The sequence below is a fragment of the Danio rerio genome, chromosome 23 (genome assembly GCF_049306965.1).
Source record: "Danio rerio strain Tuebingen ecotype United States chromosome 23, GRCz12tu, whole genome shotgun sequence".
Taxonomy (NCBI): domain Eukaryota; kingdom Metazoa; phylum Chordata; class Actinopteri; order Cypriniformes; family Danionidae; genus Danio; species Danio rerio.
In genome coordinates, this window is record NC_133198.1 from 2,864,730 (window position 1) to 2,882,500 (window position 17,771).

Here is a 17,771-nt window from a genome sequence, read left to right on the forward strand (position 1 = left end):
TCAGAATATCTTTAGTGTTCAACAGACAGAAATAAACTCAGCTTAACTCTAAAAGTTTAAAACCACCTGAGTGTGAGTAAATATTGGGGAAATGTTCAGTTTTGGGTGAGCTGTACTTTTTAAATGTGTAATAAGGTTCATTAAAGAAGATGTAAGCATCTGTAATTCACCTGTAGTAATGATATTTTCCTGTTTGACCCTCAGCAGACAATGGTCTGAACCCCACCTGGACCAGGAAACTCTTTAGGTTCACCGTGTGCAATCCTTCCTTCGCATTCCTGCGCTTTGTGGTCTACGAAATCGACATGTTCAGTGACCAGAACTTTCTGGCCCAGGCCACATTCCCCATCAACTGCCTCAAAACAGGTACGGCTCCCAATTGAAGGACTGTTGCTGTGCTTTTACCTGAACTTACTAAACCAGGATGGTCCAGTTCACCACCAGTCATGACCAAAGGGTAGTTTTTATTTTTACAGCAGATGCTGTTCTAGGCTGGTTTTGTCAGTAGATGGTGCTCTAGGCTAGTTTTTACCAGTAGATGGCGCTCTAGGCTGGTTTTTAACAGTAGTATCACTCTTTAGGCTAGTTTTTAACTGTAGATGGCACTTTAGACTAGTTTTTAACAGCAGATGGCGCTCTAGGCTAGTTTTTAACAGCAGATGACGCTCTAGGCTAGTTTTTTTTTTTTTTACAGCAGACGGTGCTCTAGTCTACTTTTTAACTGCAGATGGTGCTCCAGGTTAGCTTTTAACTGTAGATTATGCTCTAGGCTAACTTTTAACAGCATATGGTGCTCTAGGCTAGCTTTTAACAGCAGATGGTGCTCTAGGCTAGCTTTTAACAGCATATGGTGCTCTAGGCTAGCTTTAAACAGCAGATGATGCTCTAGGCTAGCTTTTAACAGCAGATGGTGCTCTAGGCTAGGTTTTAACAGTAGATGATGCTCTAGGCTAGCTTTTAACAGCAGATGGCGCTCTAGGCTAGCTTTTAACAGCAGATGGCACTCTAGGCTAGCTTTTAACAGCAGACAGTGCTCTAGGCTAGCTTTTAACAGTAGATGGCGCTCTAGGCTAGTTTTTTTTTACAGCAGACAGCGCTCTAGGCTAGCTTTTAACAGCAAATGGCACTCTAGGCTAGCTTTTAACAGTAGATGGCGCTCTAGGGCTAGTTTTTTTTTACAGCAGACAGCGCTCTAGGCTAGCTTTTAACAGCAGATGGCGCTCTAGGCTAGGTTTTAACAGTAGATGGCGCTCTAGGCTAGTTTTTTTTTTTACTGCTGACAGCGCTCTAGGCTAGCTTTTAACAGCAGATGGTGCTCTAGGCTAGGTTTTAACAGTAGATGGTGCTCTAGGCTACTTTTTTTGCAGCAAACAGTGCTCTAGGCTAGCTTTTAACAGCGGATGGTGCTCTAGGCTAGGTTTTATCAGTAGATGGTGCTCTAGGCTAGTTTTTTTTTAAAGCAGACAACACTATAGGCTAGTATTTAACATCAGACGGCGCTCTCGGTTAGTTTTTAACCACACACTCAATGCTTATGAGGAAGAGCGCTTGTGTGTTCAGCTGAACCATGTAAGTTGTCTTTAATGTCAGGAGATTAATGTAAACACTGCTTACTTTGAATAATCTTGTAATTTGCTTAACCCTTTCCTAACTTTATTAATGATTATTTTAGGTTGGAAAGGGTTTTTGTAAGAAATTGGTTTGCTTGTGAAGTGTACAGCACCATCTCCTGTCAAAAAACTAGTTATGTTAGTTTATAATTTTTCGGCTGAACGTGTAAGACAGGGATGTCAAACTCTATTCCTGGAGGGCCGCAGCCCTGCACAGTTTAGTTTTAATTCTGCTCCAACACACTTACCTGGAGGTTTCAAACAAGCTGAATGACTCAATTAGTTTGATCAGGTGTGTTTAATTAGGGCTGGAGCTAAACTGTGCAGGACTGCGCCCCTCCTGGAATTGAGTTTGACATCCCTGGAGTAAGGGATCACTGTTCATTTTTAGGGTATTAAACTACATTCACTTGTAATGTACTATTCAGCAGTTTTATATAAATCATATCAGGGAGGCAGAGGAATACATAGTTCGCCGAATCATTCTATTTTTCCACTACAGAACAGCATTTATTATTTATCAACACAACTGCAGGTACTGTGGACTACTCCTGTAAGGTGTGATTTAGGACAGGGTCTGTGCTGATTAGCATTTGGTTCAGGCTGGCAGACATTGGGCCTCTCTGGACTCCTCTACTTCAGTGGTCTCTCCTGTAAATAATGTGCTGATGAGTGCTGCTCCTCCTGTCTGTCTGCAGGCTACCGCTCGGTCCCGCTGAAGAACAGCTACAGTGAGGATCTGGAGCTGGCCTGTCTGCTGGTGCACATGGACGTCATCAGAGGACGGGTGGGATATGAGATGATCGTATGTAGAAGCGCTCCACAGTATCTTCATATCATATGAGAAAGCTCAACACGCAAGGTTTTAAGATGGGTTCATATGCAGCTGGTTGCCTACCCTACTGAAAAAAACCAGCTTAAACCAGCCTAGGCTGGTTATAGCTGGTCGACCAGGCTGGTTTTACATGGGTTTCCAGCCATTTCCAGCCAGGCTAGGAGATAACCAGCTAAAACCAGCGTGACCAGCCTTGCCAGGCCGGGAGCCCAGCCAAAACCAGCTTTATCCAGCTTAAACCAGGCTGGTCAAGCTGGTTTTAGCTGGATTTAGCTGGTCATTTTCCAGCCTGACCAGCTAAGACCAGAATGGAAATGGCTGGAAACCAGCCTGGAAATGGCCAAAACCCCTCTAAAACCAGCCTGGTCAACCAGCTAAAACCAGCCAACCAGCCTAGGCTGGTTTAAGCTGGATTTTTCAGCAGGGTATTGCATAAAAAGCGCAGTGCTCTTCTGTCAACAGTGTGAACGGCGCCTTAAATTGCAGCGTGTTGAGCTCTCTCGTGATGATTGTGCAGTAGCTGTGTGCTGATGTCCTCCTGGTTTTCCCTCCACAGCATGAGAATGGAGACATGTTGAGTCCGTTCTCTCCGGCTGGGGCGATGGCGATGGCCATGCAGACGGGCCGCGAGCGGATGAACGACTCTGGCTCCGTCTCCTCCACCTCCTCCATGTCTCCTCTGCCCTCGTCTCCGGCGCAGGCTCTAGGGTACCGCGGGCGCGAGGGCTCGTTCGAGGCCCGCTATCAGACCCCTCTGGAGGACTTCAGAGTGTCTCAGGAGGCGCTGCTGGACCACGAGAACAGGAGGTAAAGCACTTCTGAGAAGCACATTGTGAGATCAGCGTAGGTTCTGTTGAGATTATCATGCCGTCGATTCGGTTCAGTTCTCTGCATTGATATTGCCGTCCATCCACAAGTTTAAATTTGACTCCATAACACAAGAATACGGTTTTGTCTTTTAATACACGCGAGTAAGAGTCATACAATCCTGAATTATTAGCCCCCCTGTATGTAACAGAGATTTTAACACACTTCTAATCATAAGTTTTAATAACTCATCTCTAATAACTGATTTATTTTATCTTTGTCATGATGACAGCACATAATATTAGACTAGATATTCTCCAAGATACTTGTATTCAGCTTAAAGTTACATTTAAAGGCTTAAAGACCCCCTATTATACATGAAATAGGGTCATATTTTGGTTTTGGGGGTCTCCAACAACAGTCTAATATGCATGCAAGGTCAAAAACACTTTCATGGTTTTATAATCTGCATTTATTTTTACCTCATTATCCCAGCGACTCTCGTATGAATCGATCAGTGATTCATTTGTTCCCAAACCCCTCCCTAGCGCGAAGCTAATCTGCGCTGATTGGACCGATGACAGCCGGTTGCGATTGGTCGACACTGACTGCATTCATCGCGTGACAGATTGAAATGCCCAGCAGCTAATCAACAATATAGAAGTAGTCACAGTGCATGCACGCTTCATAGTGTAGGCGTGGATTTTAGCTGCCAGTGGGTGAATGTAAATACAGACGATGGACTTGAAAATATCGACGACTAACTATTTTATTGAGCAAAAACTCCAATCACTGGCGAGGAGATCGCCTAGCTTGTCACACTCTAGGGCTGCTCGATTATGGGAAAAATCATAGTCACGATTATTTTAATCATAATTGTAATCACGATGATTATCAGTTCAAGTCAAAATTATTCGTCCTCCTGTGAATTTATTTTTATATATTCTGATTTTTATATATACTGATTATCATTAAATGATTATCAGTTCAAGTCAGTTCAAGTCAAAGTTCAAGTCAAGTTGATTGTCAGTTCAAGTCAAAATTATTCGTCCTCCTGTGAATTTATTTTTATATATTCTGATTTTTATATATACTGATTATCATTAAATGATTATCAGTTCAAGTCAGTTCAAGTCAAAGTTCAAGTCAAGTTGATTGTCAGTTCAAGTCAAAATTATTCGTCCTCCTGTGAATTTATTTTTATATATTCTGATTTTTATATATACTGATTATCATTAAATGATTATCAGTTCAAGTCAGTTCAAGTCAAAGTTCAAGTCAAGTTGATTGTCAGTTCAAGTCAAAATTATTCGTCCTCCTGTGAATTTATTTTTATATATAAATATTTCCCAATTGATGTTTAACAGAGGGTTTTTTTACAGTATTTCCTATATTTTTTCTTCTGGAGAAAGGCTTATTTGTTTTATTTCAGCTAGAATAAAAGCAGGTTTAAATATTTTGAAACCTATTTTAATAGCTCGATATTATTAGCCCCTTTAAGCAATATAAATGTTAGATTGTCTGCAGAAGAAACTACTGTTATACAATGACTTGCCTATTTAACCTAATTAAGCCTTTGAATGTCACTTTAAGCTGAGTATCTTGAAAACCATCTAGTAAAATATAATGTGCTGTCATCATAGCAAAGAGAAAATAAATCAGTTATTAGAGATGAGTTAAATCTGTTGTTTAAACTGTGCTTTAAGCATCTTCACTGTATTTTTGATTTTATTATTGATTAATAATAAAAACAGTCGGCAGCAGCAGGAATACCGCACGCTCACTTTAAGAATAGTGCGGCTCTGACATGGTGTCTCTTTCTCGTGTCTTTTGATTCTCAACTTGTTTGTTTATTACACAAATGAGGATTAATATGAATAATCACTTAACACTGCGCTCTGACACATGTGCATGGATTTGACCATTAAAGCGCTCTCATTAAGATGGCATTAGATGTGTGTGTGCTCTGTTCTCTGAGGCTAAGCGCGGCGCGCGCACAGACAAACACACACACACGCACTACCTGTCCGAGGCTAAGCACGGCGCACACACACACAACAGCAAGTGCTCTTTTGCGCTTTTAAAAATATGAATGATGCGCATCCTGTGCTGCAAAAGTGACATTACAGCTCATGCTTTTAGTCATTTTCACGTGGAACTTTGCTTTACAGAGGCAAAGAGTTTTCACACGTGTACAACTGAAGGGGGGCGGTACGTGATGGAGTAATCGTTTATCTCGATTAATGGCTTTTCATAATCGTTAAAAGCCGAAATCGAAATCGGATTTTCGATTAATTGCACAGCCCTATCACACTGTACCTGCTCTTTTAACACATGCACACACACATTACCCTCCTCCTCAGAGGACACAATACACACACATTACCCTCCTACTCGGAGGACACAACGCACACACACACACGCACACACACACACACTACCCTCCTCGGAGGAGGACACAACGCGCACACACACCCACACACACACACATTACCCTCCTCCTCGGAGGACACAACGCGCGCACACACACACACACACATTACCCTACTCCTCGGAGGTCCGTAAACAAAGCGGCACGCGTCGCGTTTTCAACGTGACTTTGCACGCGATATGAGAATATAGCCAGTTAACCTGATACAATACACACGGTTACAAGTAACAAATCACAACTACATACATTTGCAAGCTGGAGTAAATGAGGCAACAACTTTAATTGCACGTACTTACACTTGAGAAATGGAGTAAGGAACCGATCCAGGTTCTGACATGTCCATCAGTACTCTTTACTGATCCTTCCTTTAACAAACGGCCGATGAAGTCTTCTTTGTAGCATGTAGTTTCCAGAAGCACTCAAACTGCTCAAGGCTGGGCTATAATGCTGAGGTTTCATCTTCTCAATGATATCCATCTGCACATCGTGACTTCATTCGACCGGCGTGTGTTTGAGTGTGTGTGTGTGGCTTTTTTTCTGTGTTGGAGGGCGGGGCCGCAGGTTTCAAATTTCCCGGGTTTGCGCGCGCAACTACTTGTGTTTCGTAGATACGTCAACGCGAAACACCTAATGACTCGTTCTAAGCATGAAACCTGGCGTACGCAAAGTTTTTGTTCGTTGATACATGAGGCCCCTGATATTTTTGTTTATTTTTTAGTTTTTGACCATTAAACCTTAGTTGGAAAATTAAAATAAAGTGGTTAATTAAATAAAAAAGCCTAATATTCCTCAATGTATTAATAAATATTCAATAATTATCGATATCGAATGATATGAATCTTTATATTGTGAAATGTTTTTGGGGTTTTTTGTATCGCCTTAACACCAATATCTAAACACCACAGGAGTGCAGTGCATGGCCTACTTCACTATTGTACAGCGCTTCTTCAGTGAGCTCTGTTTTTCTCCCGCAGGCTCCGCAGGGCTCGCGTCAGCGCCGATAACCGAGCGTAAACCGAGCAGATGGATAGACGGAGCAGACGAGACGCAAGGCCAGCGACAGGAATTCTGCAGAGCTGATGATGATGATGATGTCGGGATGGTTTGTTTGGGAATGGGCATAGCGGCGCTTTCGGACAGATCCTCTCTCTCCTGCTCAGGGCCCTGTGGTGGGCAGAGGGACTCGCGCCGAGCCCTCGCTCGCGGACAAAAACCTGCTTCGCTACAATCTGAACCTGCTGCCGACAGGACGGGACGGATGTCTGACGCAGACGCTCACGGATGAACAGCATTTCAAAACTGAGTGGGGCTGTATCATTCATCACTGTAAACAAAACCGAACCCATTCCAGGTTAACATTTATGGAGTAATAACACATTGCTTTACTCTATCTCTCTGGCTTATATATGACTATATAAATGTGTGTGTGTGTGTGGGGTCCATTTCGCCGTCAAATTCGAGAAGCATCTGCTCTCAAAGAGCCTTTCACTCCAGAGTTTATTTCATGATTTTGTATTATTTAAACGTTACGTTTTTAACGATGCGAGTGTGTGTCTAACATGAGGGCTTGGCCTTTTTAAGTTGTGCGTTTTCTTCCCTCACGGACTGAAGTGTCTGTTTTTGCAAAGGGGCAGATGGCATTCTGGGAGATCTCACCGAAGCATTCTTCAACATTCGAACGTGTTTTTGTTTTACGCTAAACGTACTGAGGTTATCACGTGACCAGAGAGCAATATCACTCTCCTTTTGTTTTTCGGCAGTCTGCTCGGGTGGACTTTAATGCATAAACAGCTCAGGTGGGGTTTTCAAGGCTTTGCAGGAAATACTGTGTGTTTAGTTTACGAAACATGGACCATCTCATTTCACGTTTTATTTCATTATCCTTCTGAAGATCATTTCTGATGTACTCTTTTCCTCTTTGATCAGTCGAAATGTTTTATTTTGTCCTTATTTTAATCGTATAGTGCGGACGTTGTATACTTAAAGTATCGTTAGAAAGCCAAAGGACGACTGTGCGGGACCAAATATGTGTGTCTCCTTAATATCGGCTTAGTAATCCACCCTGAGCATTGAATACTTCTGGACGAAAAGGATCTTGTGTTTGTTTTCTTGTGTTGACCAGAGTAAGGGCATTTCAGTCAGTCATTGTGCCATTCGGTCTCTGTTATGCCATAGTCCTAATACAATAGAAAAAAAAACGACTGGCTAAATTGAGTATTTACAGTTGATGTGTAGTAAGAAGGCAGTGGTTATTGTAGCTCCGTTTGAGGCAGTACTCCTGTTTAGCCAGTAGAGGTCGCAGTATTACTGCGCACGTTGCCTTGTCATTCTAAAAGTCTAACAGCCACATACTGAAGCCATTGTAAGTGTACTGTTTGTTTTTGTTGTCCTTCTCAATCACTGATGCTTTACCTGGCTCTCCGTTTGACCTTGGGGTCCAGGTGCATTTTTTATATTTGCGCTTTGCAGCCCATTTTAGAAACGTATATACATATTTTACACCTAAGTTATGGCAGTATTTATTTGATTCAGTGCATGACGGCTGTGGAAGAAGCTCCCAACAACGTTGCTTTGTTGTGTGTTCCCCTGACTGGTCATGTGAAGAAAACTGGAAAGAGGGGCTACATTGCATGTCTACATTGTCATCTTTTTTTTGTTGTTGCTATAATCCGTGTACATTACATTAGAAAGATTAGACAGAACCGCTTCCTGAGCTTTAAAAAAAAAAGGATGAGGCCAAACCCCTTGAGAGGGCCCTTCCTCTGCATTTATTCCTGATTAGCGGACATTCCCTCAGTGTTAAATCTCTGTTGGCCTTCTCCAGTCTGTACATTTACGTTCTGCTTATTCCCCTTCATCATCGTTCATGTGCCTTGGTGTGTGTGTATACATATATACATCAACAAAAGATCCCCCCGTTGGACATGTATGCCTTTTTCTATGCTTTCTCGCATCAGCATTTTGTTACCGATGTTCTTATTTACAAACCAAGCCTTTTCTGTAACGTGCCTATGCTATATTGGAGGAAGTATACATTTTAATTTTGCTTTTCATATGAAACATAATCAAGCCTGAGAATAAAGTACTTATTCAACATTGACTGGTGCGTGTGTGTTTGCGCCAAATAATCCATGATCTTTCTTTCAGTATTAAATTTATTCTGCAAGTAATATTTGTAAAAATCAAACATGTCAAGCGTGACCGTTACCGCTGGTGAATCTGTTTTGACAACACCATTTGACATTTCTTTTACTTTAAATGACGTTTCGAGACCAGAAAACCTAAAGTGCTGTGGTATTGATGCTCACCTACAGCATACATCTCCACCTCCCCGAGGCGCATGTAGAAGAATTACAAAAGGGCTCAACCAGAGCTGTGCAGTTTCCTCTTCGTACCATCGAAAATCCCTTAAAAATGGCGATTAGGAAATGACCATCAGAAGTAAACTCAACTTGAAAAAGTCAAGGTGTCCTGTCCTAACAGAAAAAGCAGCCGTCTGGTGTAAGGGCGCATCTTGACCTTTAATAATCCACACAATGTGAACAGTAGCATAGCTCGTAGCTTACGCTAAAAAGAAAATGTTCCTCAGGAAGAAAGTCTCTTTTCTTTATGCAGATATGTCCTCCAGTGCTCGTGTTCCATCTGACATTTAAAAAAGGCCTTCGCATGAAGGCTGCGTGTGCTGTAATCCCATTGGCTGATATCTCCACGTTTCTTCAGTCAGACTCTGCAAAAATGAACCGTATTAGCCAAAACTGTACACAATTTAAGCACTAACTCATTGTTACTACCCTTTAACCTCACCAATCCACAATATGTGGTTAGTTGACAAATAGGCATCTGTACTATTAAACTCTACCTTATATACGTCTAATGGTGCGACAGCTAAAATTGATATAAAACCTGATATAAAGATTTATCTTCATTTCTGTACACATCTTCATATAGTGCTATTTGTAATACAGTGCTATTTTAATAATAATAATAATAATAATTCCTTACATTTTAACAGCACTTTTCTAGACACAAAGCACTTTACATATTGTTTTTTTGGGGGGGTCTCCTCAACCACCACCAGTGTGCAGCATGCTTCTGGAAGGTTGGCAGCCATATTGCACACCACACACCAGCTGATTGGTGGAGAGGAGCCAATTATAAGGTCCCACTTTATATTAAGTGTCCTTAACTACTATGAACTTACATCAAAAAATAAATACAATGTACTTACTGTGTTCATAATGTATTTGAGAAGACTTGTGGTGCTTTTGAGTTGGGATAGAGGTTGGGTAATGGACAGGTTTGGTGGTATGGGTAGGTTTAAGGTGTAAGGGATGGTCAACAGTGTATTTACAAATGTACTTACAAAAGTTAATTAAAGATGTAATTACATACATGTATTTAATCAAGCATAAGTACACAGTAAATACATGTATTTACATAATAAGTACATTGTAACAAACTATTAAGTTCTGTGTACGTACATATTAGTTAAGGCCACTTAATATAAAGTGGGACCAATTATAATATAGGGATGGTTATGAGGCCATGATGGACAGAGGCCAGTGGGCAAATTTGGCGAGGATGCCGGGGTTAAACCCCTACTCTGTTAAAATCCCAGGATGTCCTTCGAAATAGAGTCAGGACCTCGGTTTAACGTCTTGTACGAAAGATGAGCAGTATTGAGTCCCCATTAATATACTGGGGCGTGAGGATCCAGACAGACCACAGGTTAAGCGCCCCCTGCTGCTGGCCCCACTAACACCACTTCCGGCAGCAACCTAGCCTGTGGTCTCCCATTCAGGTACTGACCGGGCACAGCCCTGCTTAGCTTCAGTGGACGACCATGTGAGAGTTGCAGAGAGCTAGCTGCCAGCAATGTTTTCCTCTATGACTTGTTTGAGATTTTTTTTTTTTTATTAATAGGGGTGTTACACCAAAACTGATACTGTAACAAAACAGTTAAATGCGTGTAAATTTAGGGTGCTTTCACCTCGGTAGTTTGGTTCATTTGGTCTGGACCAAGGGGCAACAAATGACACATTTTTTGGGTCGTTTTTACACCACACTGATTGCTTTGGTCCGACCCAGTTGAAAAGAAACAAAATGCAGTCATGTGACAAAATCCACATCACTTATTGGCCAGATGCTATTAAATGTATTTCCTAAACTGCTTTTGTAATTGGTCAGAATTAACGTGCGGGAAAATGTCAATGGAACTCCGGCAAGTAAACAAACCAGCAGACACAAAATGTCAGTGCGCTGGCTGATTGTATCCCTGGGGTCCGTTCTTCGTACCTCGCTTAAATGATCTAAGATTATTTGATCCTGGATCTTTTAATCTTGATAACTGATCTCTCGCCAATTTGGTTCTTCAAACAAGTTCGCGAATCAGATTGGAATGTCTGGATAAACTGATCTGAGATCGCTGCGTGTGTTGTGAAGGACAGATCTATCGATCCTCGAAATCATGATCAGCAATGCAACGATTGGCTGACGGCACAGCAGCGTAATGACATCATCTGATTAATATTCATTTGTCCATGTGAGCAAATTTACATCAAATTAGCAGTAAATGGCTTGTTAAATATGACACGCAATAACCTTCCACATTTGTTATGAGCTGCAGGCTTTACACTTTCATGTGTCAAGAGTATTCATCATGTATTTCAATGCAAATCAATGTATCTAATTCTACATTTTTTTAATCAGTGTAAAGAGTAACTGATTGTTTACAAAAGCATTTCGATATTGGTAAAAGAGTCTGCAACTTTTGTGAAGCATCAAATCACCGGCATATTAACTGTTTATGACTGCATAAATGTATTATTGCTTTTAAAAAAAAGTCACATATTGTGCATTTCTATTATACACAATTTGTACTAAAGCGATCTAAAAAAGTTCATATCAATAAATTTTCTCTTTGCACCAGCAGGTGGCAGTCTTTGTACTTTCATTTCGAGGGTGCAGATTGCATACGTTTTATTAATATGTATAACTTAATTTATTTTATTAATAACTATAACTTTATATATATATATAGTTTAAAAATATGTACTATTTTCCCAAGTGTATATAACTACTACTGTAAGAAAATATCAGAATTCGGTACATACTTTCTCTATTATATTTGCTTGAACTAAGCCGATCTAATCCTGTTTATCTAAATTGAACCTGCTCCCGATCAGGTTTGAGCTAGCAGAACTGTTGCTATGACAACAACTCTCGGATCAGCTTTGAAGAAAGAAACGATCCTGGATTGTGTCAAATCGTCAATATCCAAATCCAGCTAACTGAGTAATCCACGTACGAAGAACGGACCCCAGGTCATAGTATACTATATAGTTTGTAAACATCACTTTAGACAAACTTTACATTTCGAGAATCAAGCACATCTGCAGCTGGAAAACAATGGTTTAATGCATTGCAAACGACAAAGGCGTTAGGAGGAGGCATGAATTAGTTTAGCTAATTTGCTTCCAGAAATTATACCAACGATTCATCAGGTATTGTTTTCCCTCTCTCTTCAAGGAGGTCTCGGTACACTTTTTGGGTCCGCTTTTGGTGCGCACTCGAGTGCGATTGCTACATTCACACCTGCCCAAACGAATCTCACCAAGAGGGAAAATGAACTCCAGTGCGATTCAGCCGAACTAAATATGCAGGTAGGAAAGCACCCTTAGAGTCAAAAACTTGTTGTAGAGGATGGACTTGATATCAAACGGGGTCTTTTAATTAATTAAAGTTTTCAGCAGAACAGGTCATTTAAAATGAGTATATAGTGTCACACCAGAGGACATGCTTTCAGTAACAAAATATATCAAGTTTCTATGCTTTTTTTTTTTTTTTTTGAGAAATAAATGTATGAAAAAAATGACTGGCATTTACCAAAATAGCCTTTTGTAAAAAAAATAAATAAAAATAAGTCTGAGGTGTTTATCAATGATTTTATGATTTAAATTTTAATTCATAAAAGTGAACAGGTAATTTACTGAACTATTCTTGAGACAGTCGCACCATAGGACAGCTTTGAGATTTGGCTCAAAAATGGAAAAACTGCATGACAGCAGTTTGTATAAAGAGAGGTCAAAGACAAAGTAATGTTCAACCATTTACTGCACTTTAAATACCTAATTCTGTTCATTCTGTCCTGTGTGCCAAACAACAACCAAATACACTGTAATTATTTGAAGGTAAAAATGGCAGAAATGTAATCACCTTCAGCATTTGATATGTCAACTGTGTGATCCTTTGAGACTGTGCTGCTCCCCGACTCCTCCACCTTTACATCTTCATGCTCTGCATGCTGTGATCCTGAAGCAGCTTCAGTTGGAGTTGCAGATGACCCCGTCGCTTCACTTGCCGTGTTCTCAGAGTTTCTTTTCTCTGATAAAAGTGGTGTCTTCGCAAACCATCGCCGTATAGATTCCTCACCGAATCCACTTGACTTGGCAATCTCTTCCAACTTAGTCTCATCGAGTTTCCCATGCGTGTCTAGGTGCTCCTGTAGGACACTTATGTTAGCTTTCTGAAAGTCTTCCTCGTCTACCATGGTCTGGTAACTCTCAAGCCACTTCAGTTGACCATTCTTCAGGACATAGCGGCAATCTCCAAACCAACGTACTACCTCTGGCCTAGGTAGACCTGTTTTAGTTATCAGTTCGTTGTACTGTGGACTACTAGGCCAGTGGGTGCGTGCAAAGACTTGTTTCAGCAGGTGGAGCTGTTCTGGTGTTTTCTTACCTCGGTATTGAGAGGTCTGTGGAACAGGTGTCTGTGGCACCTTGCTAGCCTCAACCGGTTGACTTCCCTCTGGTTCACCTTTTCCACTGGATTCAGTAACCTTAAGCATTTTGAGATTGATTTTGATAGGATTAACCTTTGGCTCATTACCGGTTTCATCCTTCAGTTTCTCGTCTTCACCTTGTGTCTCTACTGAGGAATCTTCAGCTTCATGTGTTTCCTCATTGCTTATTCCTTCCTTTTTTACCCCAGTCTCCTCTTCCTCTCCCACATAATCATCATCTTCTCTTTCCGCCTTCTCAGCTTCCTCTTTCTTCTTCTCTGCTGCTACCCTCCTTCGCCGCTCAGCAAACCAACCATGGATCTCACGTCGGGTCATCTTTGTTTCTGCTCTTAACCGGTCAACTTCTTCACTAGTTGGATCTGGCTCTTGTGTAAAGCTTGCCTCTAAAGCTCGAACCTGGTGAGGCTCTCGCTCTTTGTAGCGTATAGCCGTAAAATCTGGTGAAGGGGGTCGTGGAGGACGACGTGTTGGAGTTGGCGGTGATGATGTCTGTGTGGGACTAAGAGGTGACTGCTGTGGAGTTTTGGGCCGCTCTGGGGGTGAACCGTTTTCTGATAGGTCTACAGCAGCAACCGTATCAAGTTGGGAGATGCTACCACTTGTTGTAACAGTCTGACCGCCACCACTCGACCTTGAACCTTTCAGATTCCTGAAGTGGTAGCGGCGGTCACTGAACCACTTCCGTACTTCACGCACAGATAGACCAGTTAGGTTTATAAGTCTGTCCACTTCCTCTTGGTTGGGAAATTGGCTTATAAGGAAGCTCTCCTTTAAGGCTGACAGTTGTTCCTGGGACTTTTTGGTTTTGTTAAAGCCGGGGTCCAAAAAGTTACTGTTGGAGAAAACACGAGAGTTCGTAGAGGCAGGACTTGGGGAGTCTGATTTACATGGTACTGGGGTGTCTGTTGAGGTTGTAGATGCTAAGGTTGTGGGTGGAGTGGTACTGGCAGCTGGAACACTGCTCTTGCTGGTGCTTTTAGACTCAGAACTGACTTTATCTTCACTTTTCACAACATTACCACTGCTTTGAACACAAGTGCCATTGGTACCCGTTGCACTGACCCTTACATTGCTGTTGCCATTTGACTTAGCAGTGCTGCTTCCACCAATACTGATTACACTAGTCTGGTTGCACAGGTTGCTAGTACTACTGACACTGCTTAAACTGCTGCTAGTACTAGCATTGCTGCTGCTACTGCTGCTGCTGCAATTTCCACTACTACTGCTACCAACAGAGCCCAAAACCATGCTGATTCCTTTATCAGCTACCAGGGCTGCAGCAGGTCTGGCCTGCATTAAAGGCTTTGCAGCAGCCTGGGGTTTGGGTGTAACCGCTAGGGTAACTGGGGCACTGCTGACCTGAATACCATTTGCCATCATGGGCTGGGTGACTATGACTCCTCCTTGCCCAACCAGGCTACCTTGTAAGATGTGTGGGATGCCAGTCGTGCCAAGAACTGTGATAGTAGACTGAGCAGGAGTATGGTGGGCCTGCCGTTGCTGCTGGCCATTGGAAGGTGCTGCCTGTATAATTGTGTTGAACATTTTTCTTCGGGCCTCTTCTATTTCCTCTGGAGACCAGCTGATTCCTTGTTTCAGCCTTTGTGCTGTGAACCAGATCTTGATCTGCTCCTCTGGGTACTTGGTAACTACAGTAAGGTAGCAAAGTTCAGCCTTGGTTGGATAAGGGAACTTGCTAAAAGATGTCTTTAAGAAACTGCTGTTGTCCATGGATGCATTGTAGGTAGGAATGCTGCTTAGGGGGATCATCACTTTGGGAAGATTTTTAGTACTTGTTGAGGAGCCTGAAGAGGAGTGGGATGAAGAGAGAGTGATTGGAGCAGATTGCTGGCTGAGACTTCTGTTCTGCACAACAGATACAACTTGTGTCATTGCTGTCTTCAGCATGGGTAAAGCCCCAGAGCCATTAACAATCTGTATGGCTGATGGCAGGGAAACTTTGGTGGCTGCCCCATTGTGTACAATAGTGGGCACATGGGTGACTGTTACAGCAGGAGGGTCCTTTTTCTCCACGACTTTAGAAATAGAGGGGGAAGGCTCATCAGTAGCAGGATGAGAAACCACAATCCTTTTGGATTCGGATTTACTCTTCAGCATTTTCATGATTGGTGTCTTCGTGATGGAAATTTCAGTATCTCTTGAGCTAGTGCTTTCACAAGGTTCAACACAAAGACTCTGCTCCACAATGACCCTGTTGTCCTTCTTTTTAAGTTGAAGTGTGGTAGTTATTGTACTGGGATGGACACGGGCATTGTGCAGTGCCAAGCCCTCAAATTTTGCAGAACTTTTTCCACAGCTCACACAAAGAAAACAGGGGTCCATACGGAAATCTGTGTGCCCACTGTAGACATGATCAAGGAAAAGATTAAGATCCTGGGTCTCAAAGTTACATGGTCTACAAGTGTAAAATCCAGCATCTTTAAGGATATCTTCTTGCCCAGAGGACTCGTCCAAACTTTGACTGCTTTTTGCACTTGCTTCCTCTGTGAAGGTAATCCCTATGTCCTTAGTCTGAGGGGACATGATTTCACGATCAAAGTCATCCTGCAGATGAATTGCTTTTACAGGTATCATGCATGGAACAGTGGACTTCCTCTTGCTAGCCATGGTTTGGTTTAGTTAGCCTCCAATGACTCTTAATTGATTATTTTGTTTATCCTCTCTTAAAGAACACAGATCGAGAACTTGTTGAGGGGCATGATCTTCAGTCCATTATTAGTATTCCATATTCTTCATTAGCAATGTTTCCCAGGCATCAAAGCATCAATCTGTGAAGATAAAACAAAAACAACAGCATTTAAGAACCACAGAATTCAAGCTCGGTTTAATTATATCACAATAACAAAAATAAAAGGCCTAACTTAACATTACATCTTGAAGCATCTCTAACACCAACTAAGGCCCCGTTTACACTAATGCGTTTTAGTTTTAAAACGGCATTTTAGATTAAAAACGATCTGCGTCCACACTAGCGTTTCTGAACATATCTCCGTCCACATTACGCCACCAAAAACGTATTTGAACCATGACGTATATGACCAAACGTATATGACCATTCGCGCACTCTGGGCAAGCGCGTTCTAGGATAATTAAGGCTGATTTATATTTCTGCGTCAAACGCCGGTGTATGCTACGGCGCTGACGCATAGCCCTTCGCCGTGGCCGTCGGCGTCGCTGATGTGCACCTCTCAAAAAATGTAACTACACGTCGCAACAACGCGTAGCGCAAGCTCTGTGATTGGTTGGCTTGGTAGCGCTGACGAGTCTGGGCGGAACCGAGAGCTGCATGAATGGCGCGAGCGATTGTTTACAAGTGTGGAGTCTCATGAAGGAGCTCCGGATGGAAAGTTTTGTTTTGAGCGAGTTTGAGCCACTTGTACATCCAGGAAGTGTTCAGGAAAAGCAAAACAGCAGCGAAGAAACTCAACACAGAGGAACATTTACACCTCACTGCCAACTAGCGTTTCGGAAGTGTTTATGCAGACCAACAGAGACAGCGCGCAGAAGTATAAATGCACAGCTGCGCGCGTTGCCTGCGCCGTGAGTTACGCCGGTCACTTGACGCAGAAGTATAAACCAGGCTTTAGGCAAGTCATTGTATAACGATGGTTTGTTCTGTAGATATAAAAATATTGACCTAAAAGAATTTAGAAAATAATGTAATGTGTATTTTTATATAGTGCATTTATTTTGTATTGCCATACACTCAAAGTGCTTAACAATCATGGGGGTGGTCTCTCCACACCACCACCAGTGTGCAGAATCCACTTGGATGATGCCACGGCAGCCACAGGACAACCGGGCCAGTGCACTCAACGCACACCAACGATTGGTGGAGCAGAGAGACAGTGATGGAGCTAATTCGGTGGATGGGAATGATTGGGAGGCCATTTTGAGGGACTTTGGCCAGGACACCGGGGTTACACCCCTACTACTCTTTAGGAGAAGTGCCGTGGGGTTTTTAATGACCACAGAGAGTCAGGACCTCGGTTTACATCTCATCTGAAAGATGGATTAGCCATTAGCCATATTATGTGATATTCCATAACCATAGACTGTCAAATATATGGATGTAGTATTTGTGACGTCACCCATAGGTTTCTAAAAAGCGCAAAAGAAGCCACAAGTAGGCGCGGCCAACCGTCGCCATTTTATTCGCGCGTCATCACAGCCACGGCGGGATACCAAACAAGGGCAAAGAGGCGGAGAGTGAGCGGAGCTACAGACACCTGCTGGCATTTAGCTTGGACCTGGTTCAGACAC

At 42.3% G+C, this 17,771-nt stretch overlaps 2 protein-coding genes across 14 annotated transcripts in view; one reads left to right on the top strand and one right to left on the bottom strand.

Moving 5' to 3' along the window:
- plcg1 (phospholipase C, gamma 1) overlaps nucleotides 1-8,783 on the top strand; it is an 81,644-nt gene extending 72,861 nt beyond the window's left edge. Inside the window, exons 30-33 of one of the 7 annotated variants that reach the window (XR_012398260.1) lie at nucleotides 205-924; nucleotides 1,481-2,415; nucleotides 3,002-3,252; nucleotides 6,658-8,291. Coding sequence is in view for 5 of the 7 variants with exons in the window: in XM_073938161.1 (XP_073794262.1) it covers nucleotides 205-366; nucleotides 2,309-2,415; nucleotides 3,002-3,252; nucleotides 6,658-6,697 (560 nt within the window). In the remaining 2 variants the exon portion in view is untranslated. 7 annotated transcript variants of the gene reach the window in all.
- Nucleotides 8,784-8,820: 37 nt separating this feature from the next.
- zhx3b (zinc fingers and homeoboxes 3b) overlaps nucleotides 8,821-17,771 on the bottom strand; it is a 29,958-nt gene continuing 21,007 nt past the window's right edge. For 3 of the 7 annotated variants that reach the window (XM_073938173.1, XM_073938172.1, XM_009296583.5), the window contains 2 exons: nucleotides 12,899-16,276; nucleotides 8,821-9,410 (listed from right to left, as the gene is read on the bottom strand). In XM_073938173.1, coding sequence (XP_073794274.1) covers nucleotides 9,400-9,410; nucleotides 12,899-16,115 — 3,228 coding nt within the window. In that variant the 5' untranslated portion in view covers nucleotides 16,116-16,276 and the 3' untranslated portion in view covers nucleotides 8,821-9,399. 7 annotated transcript variants of the gene reach the window in all.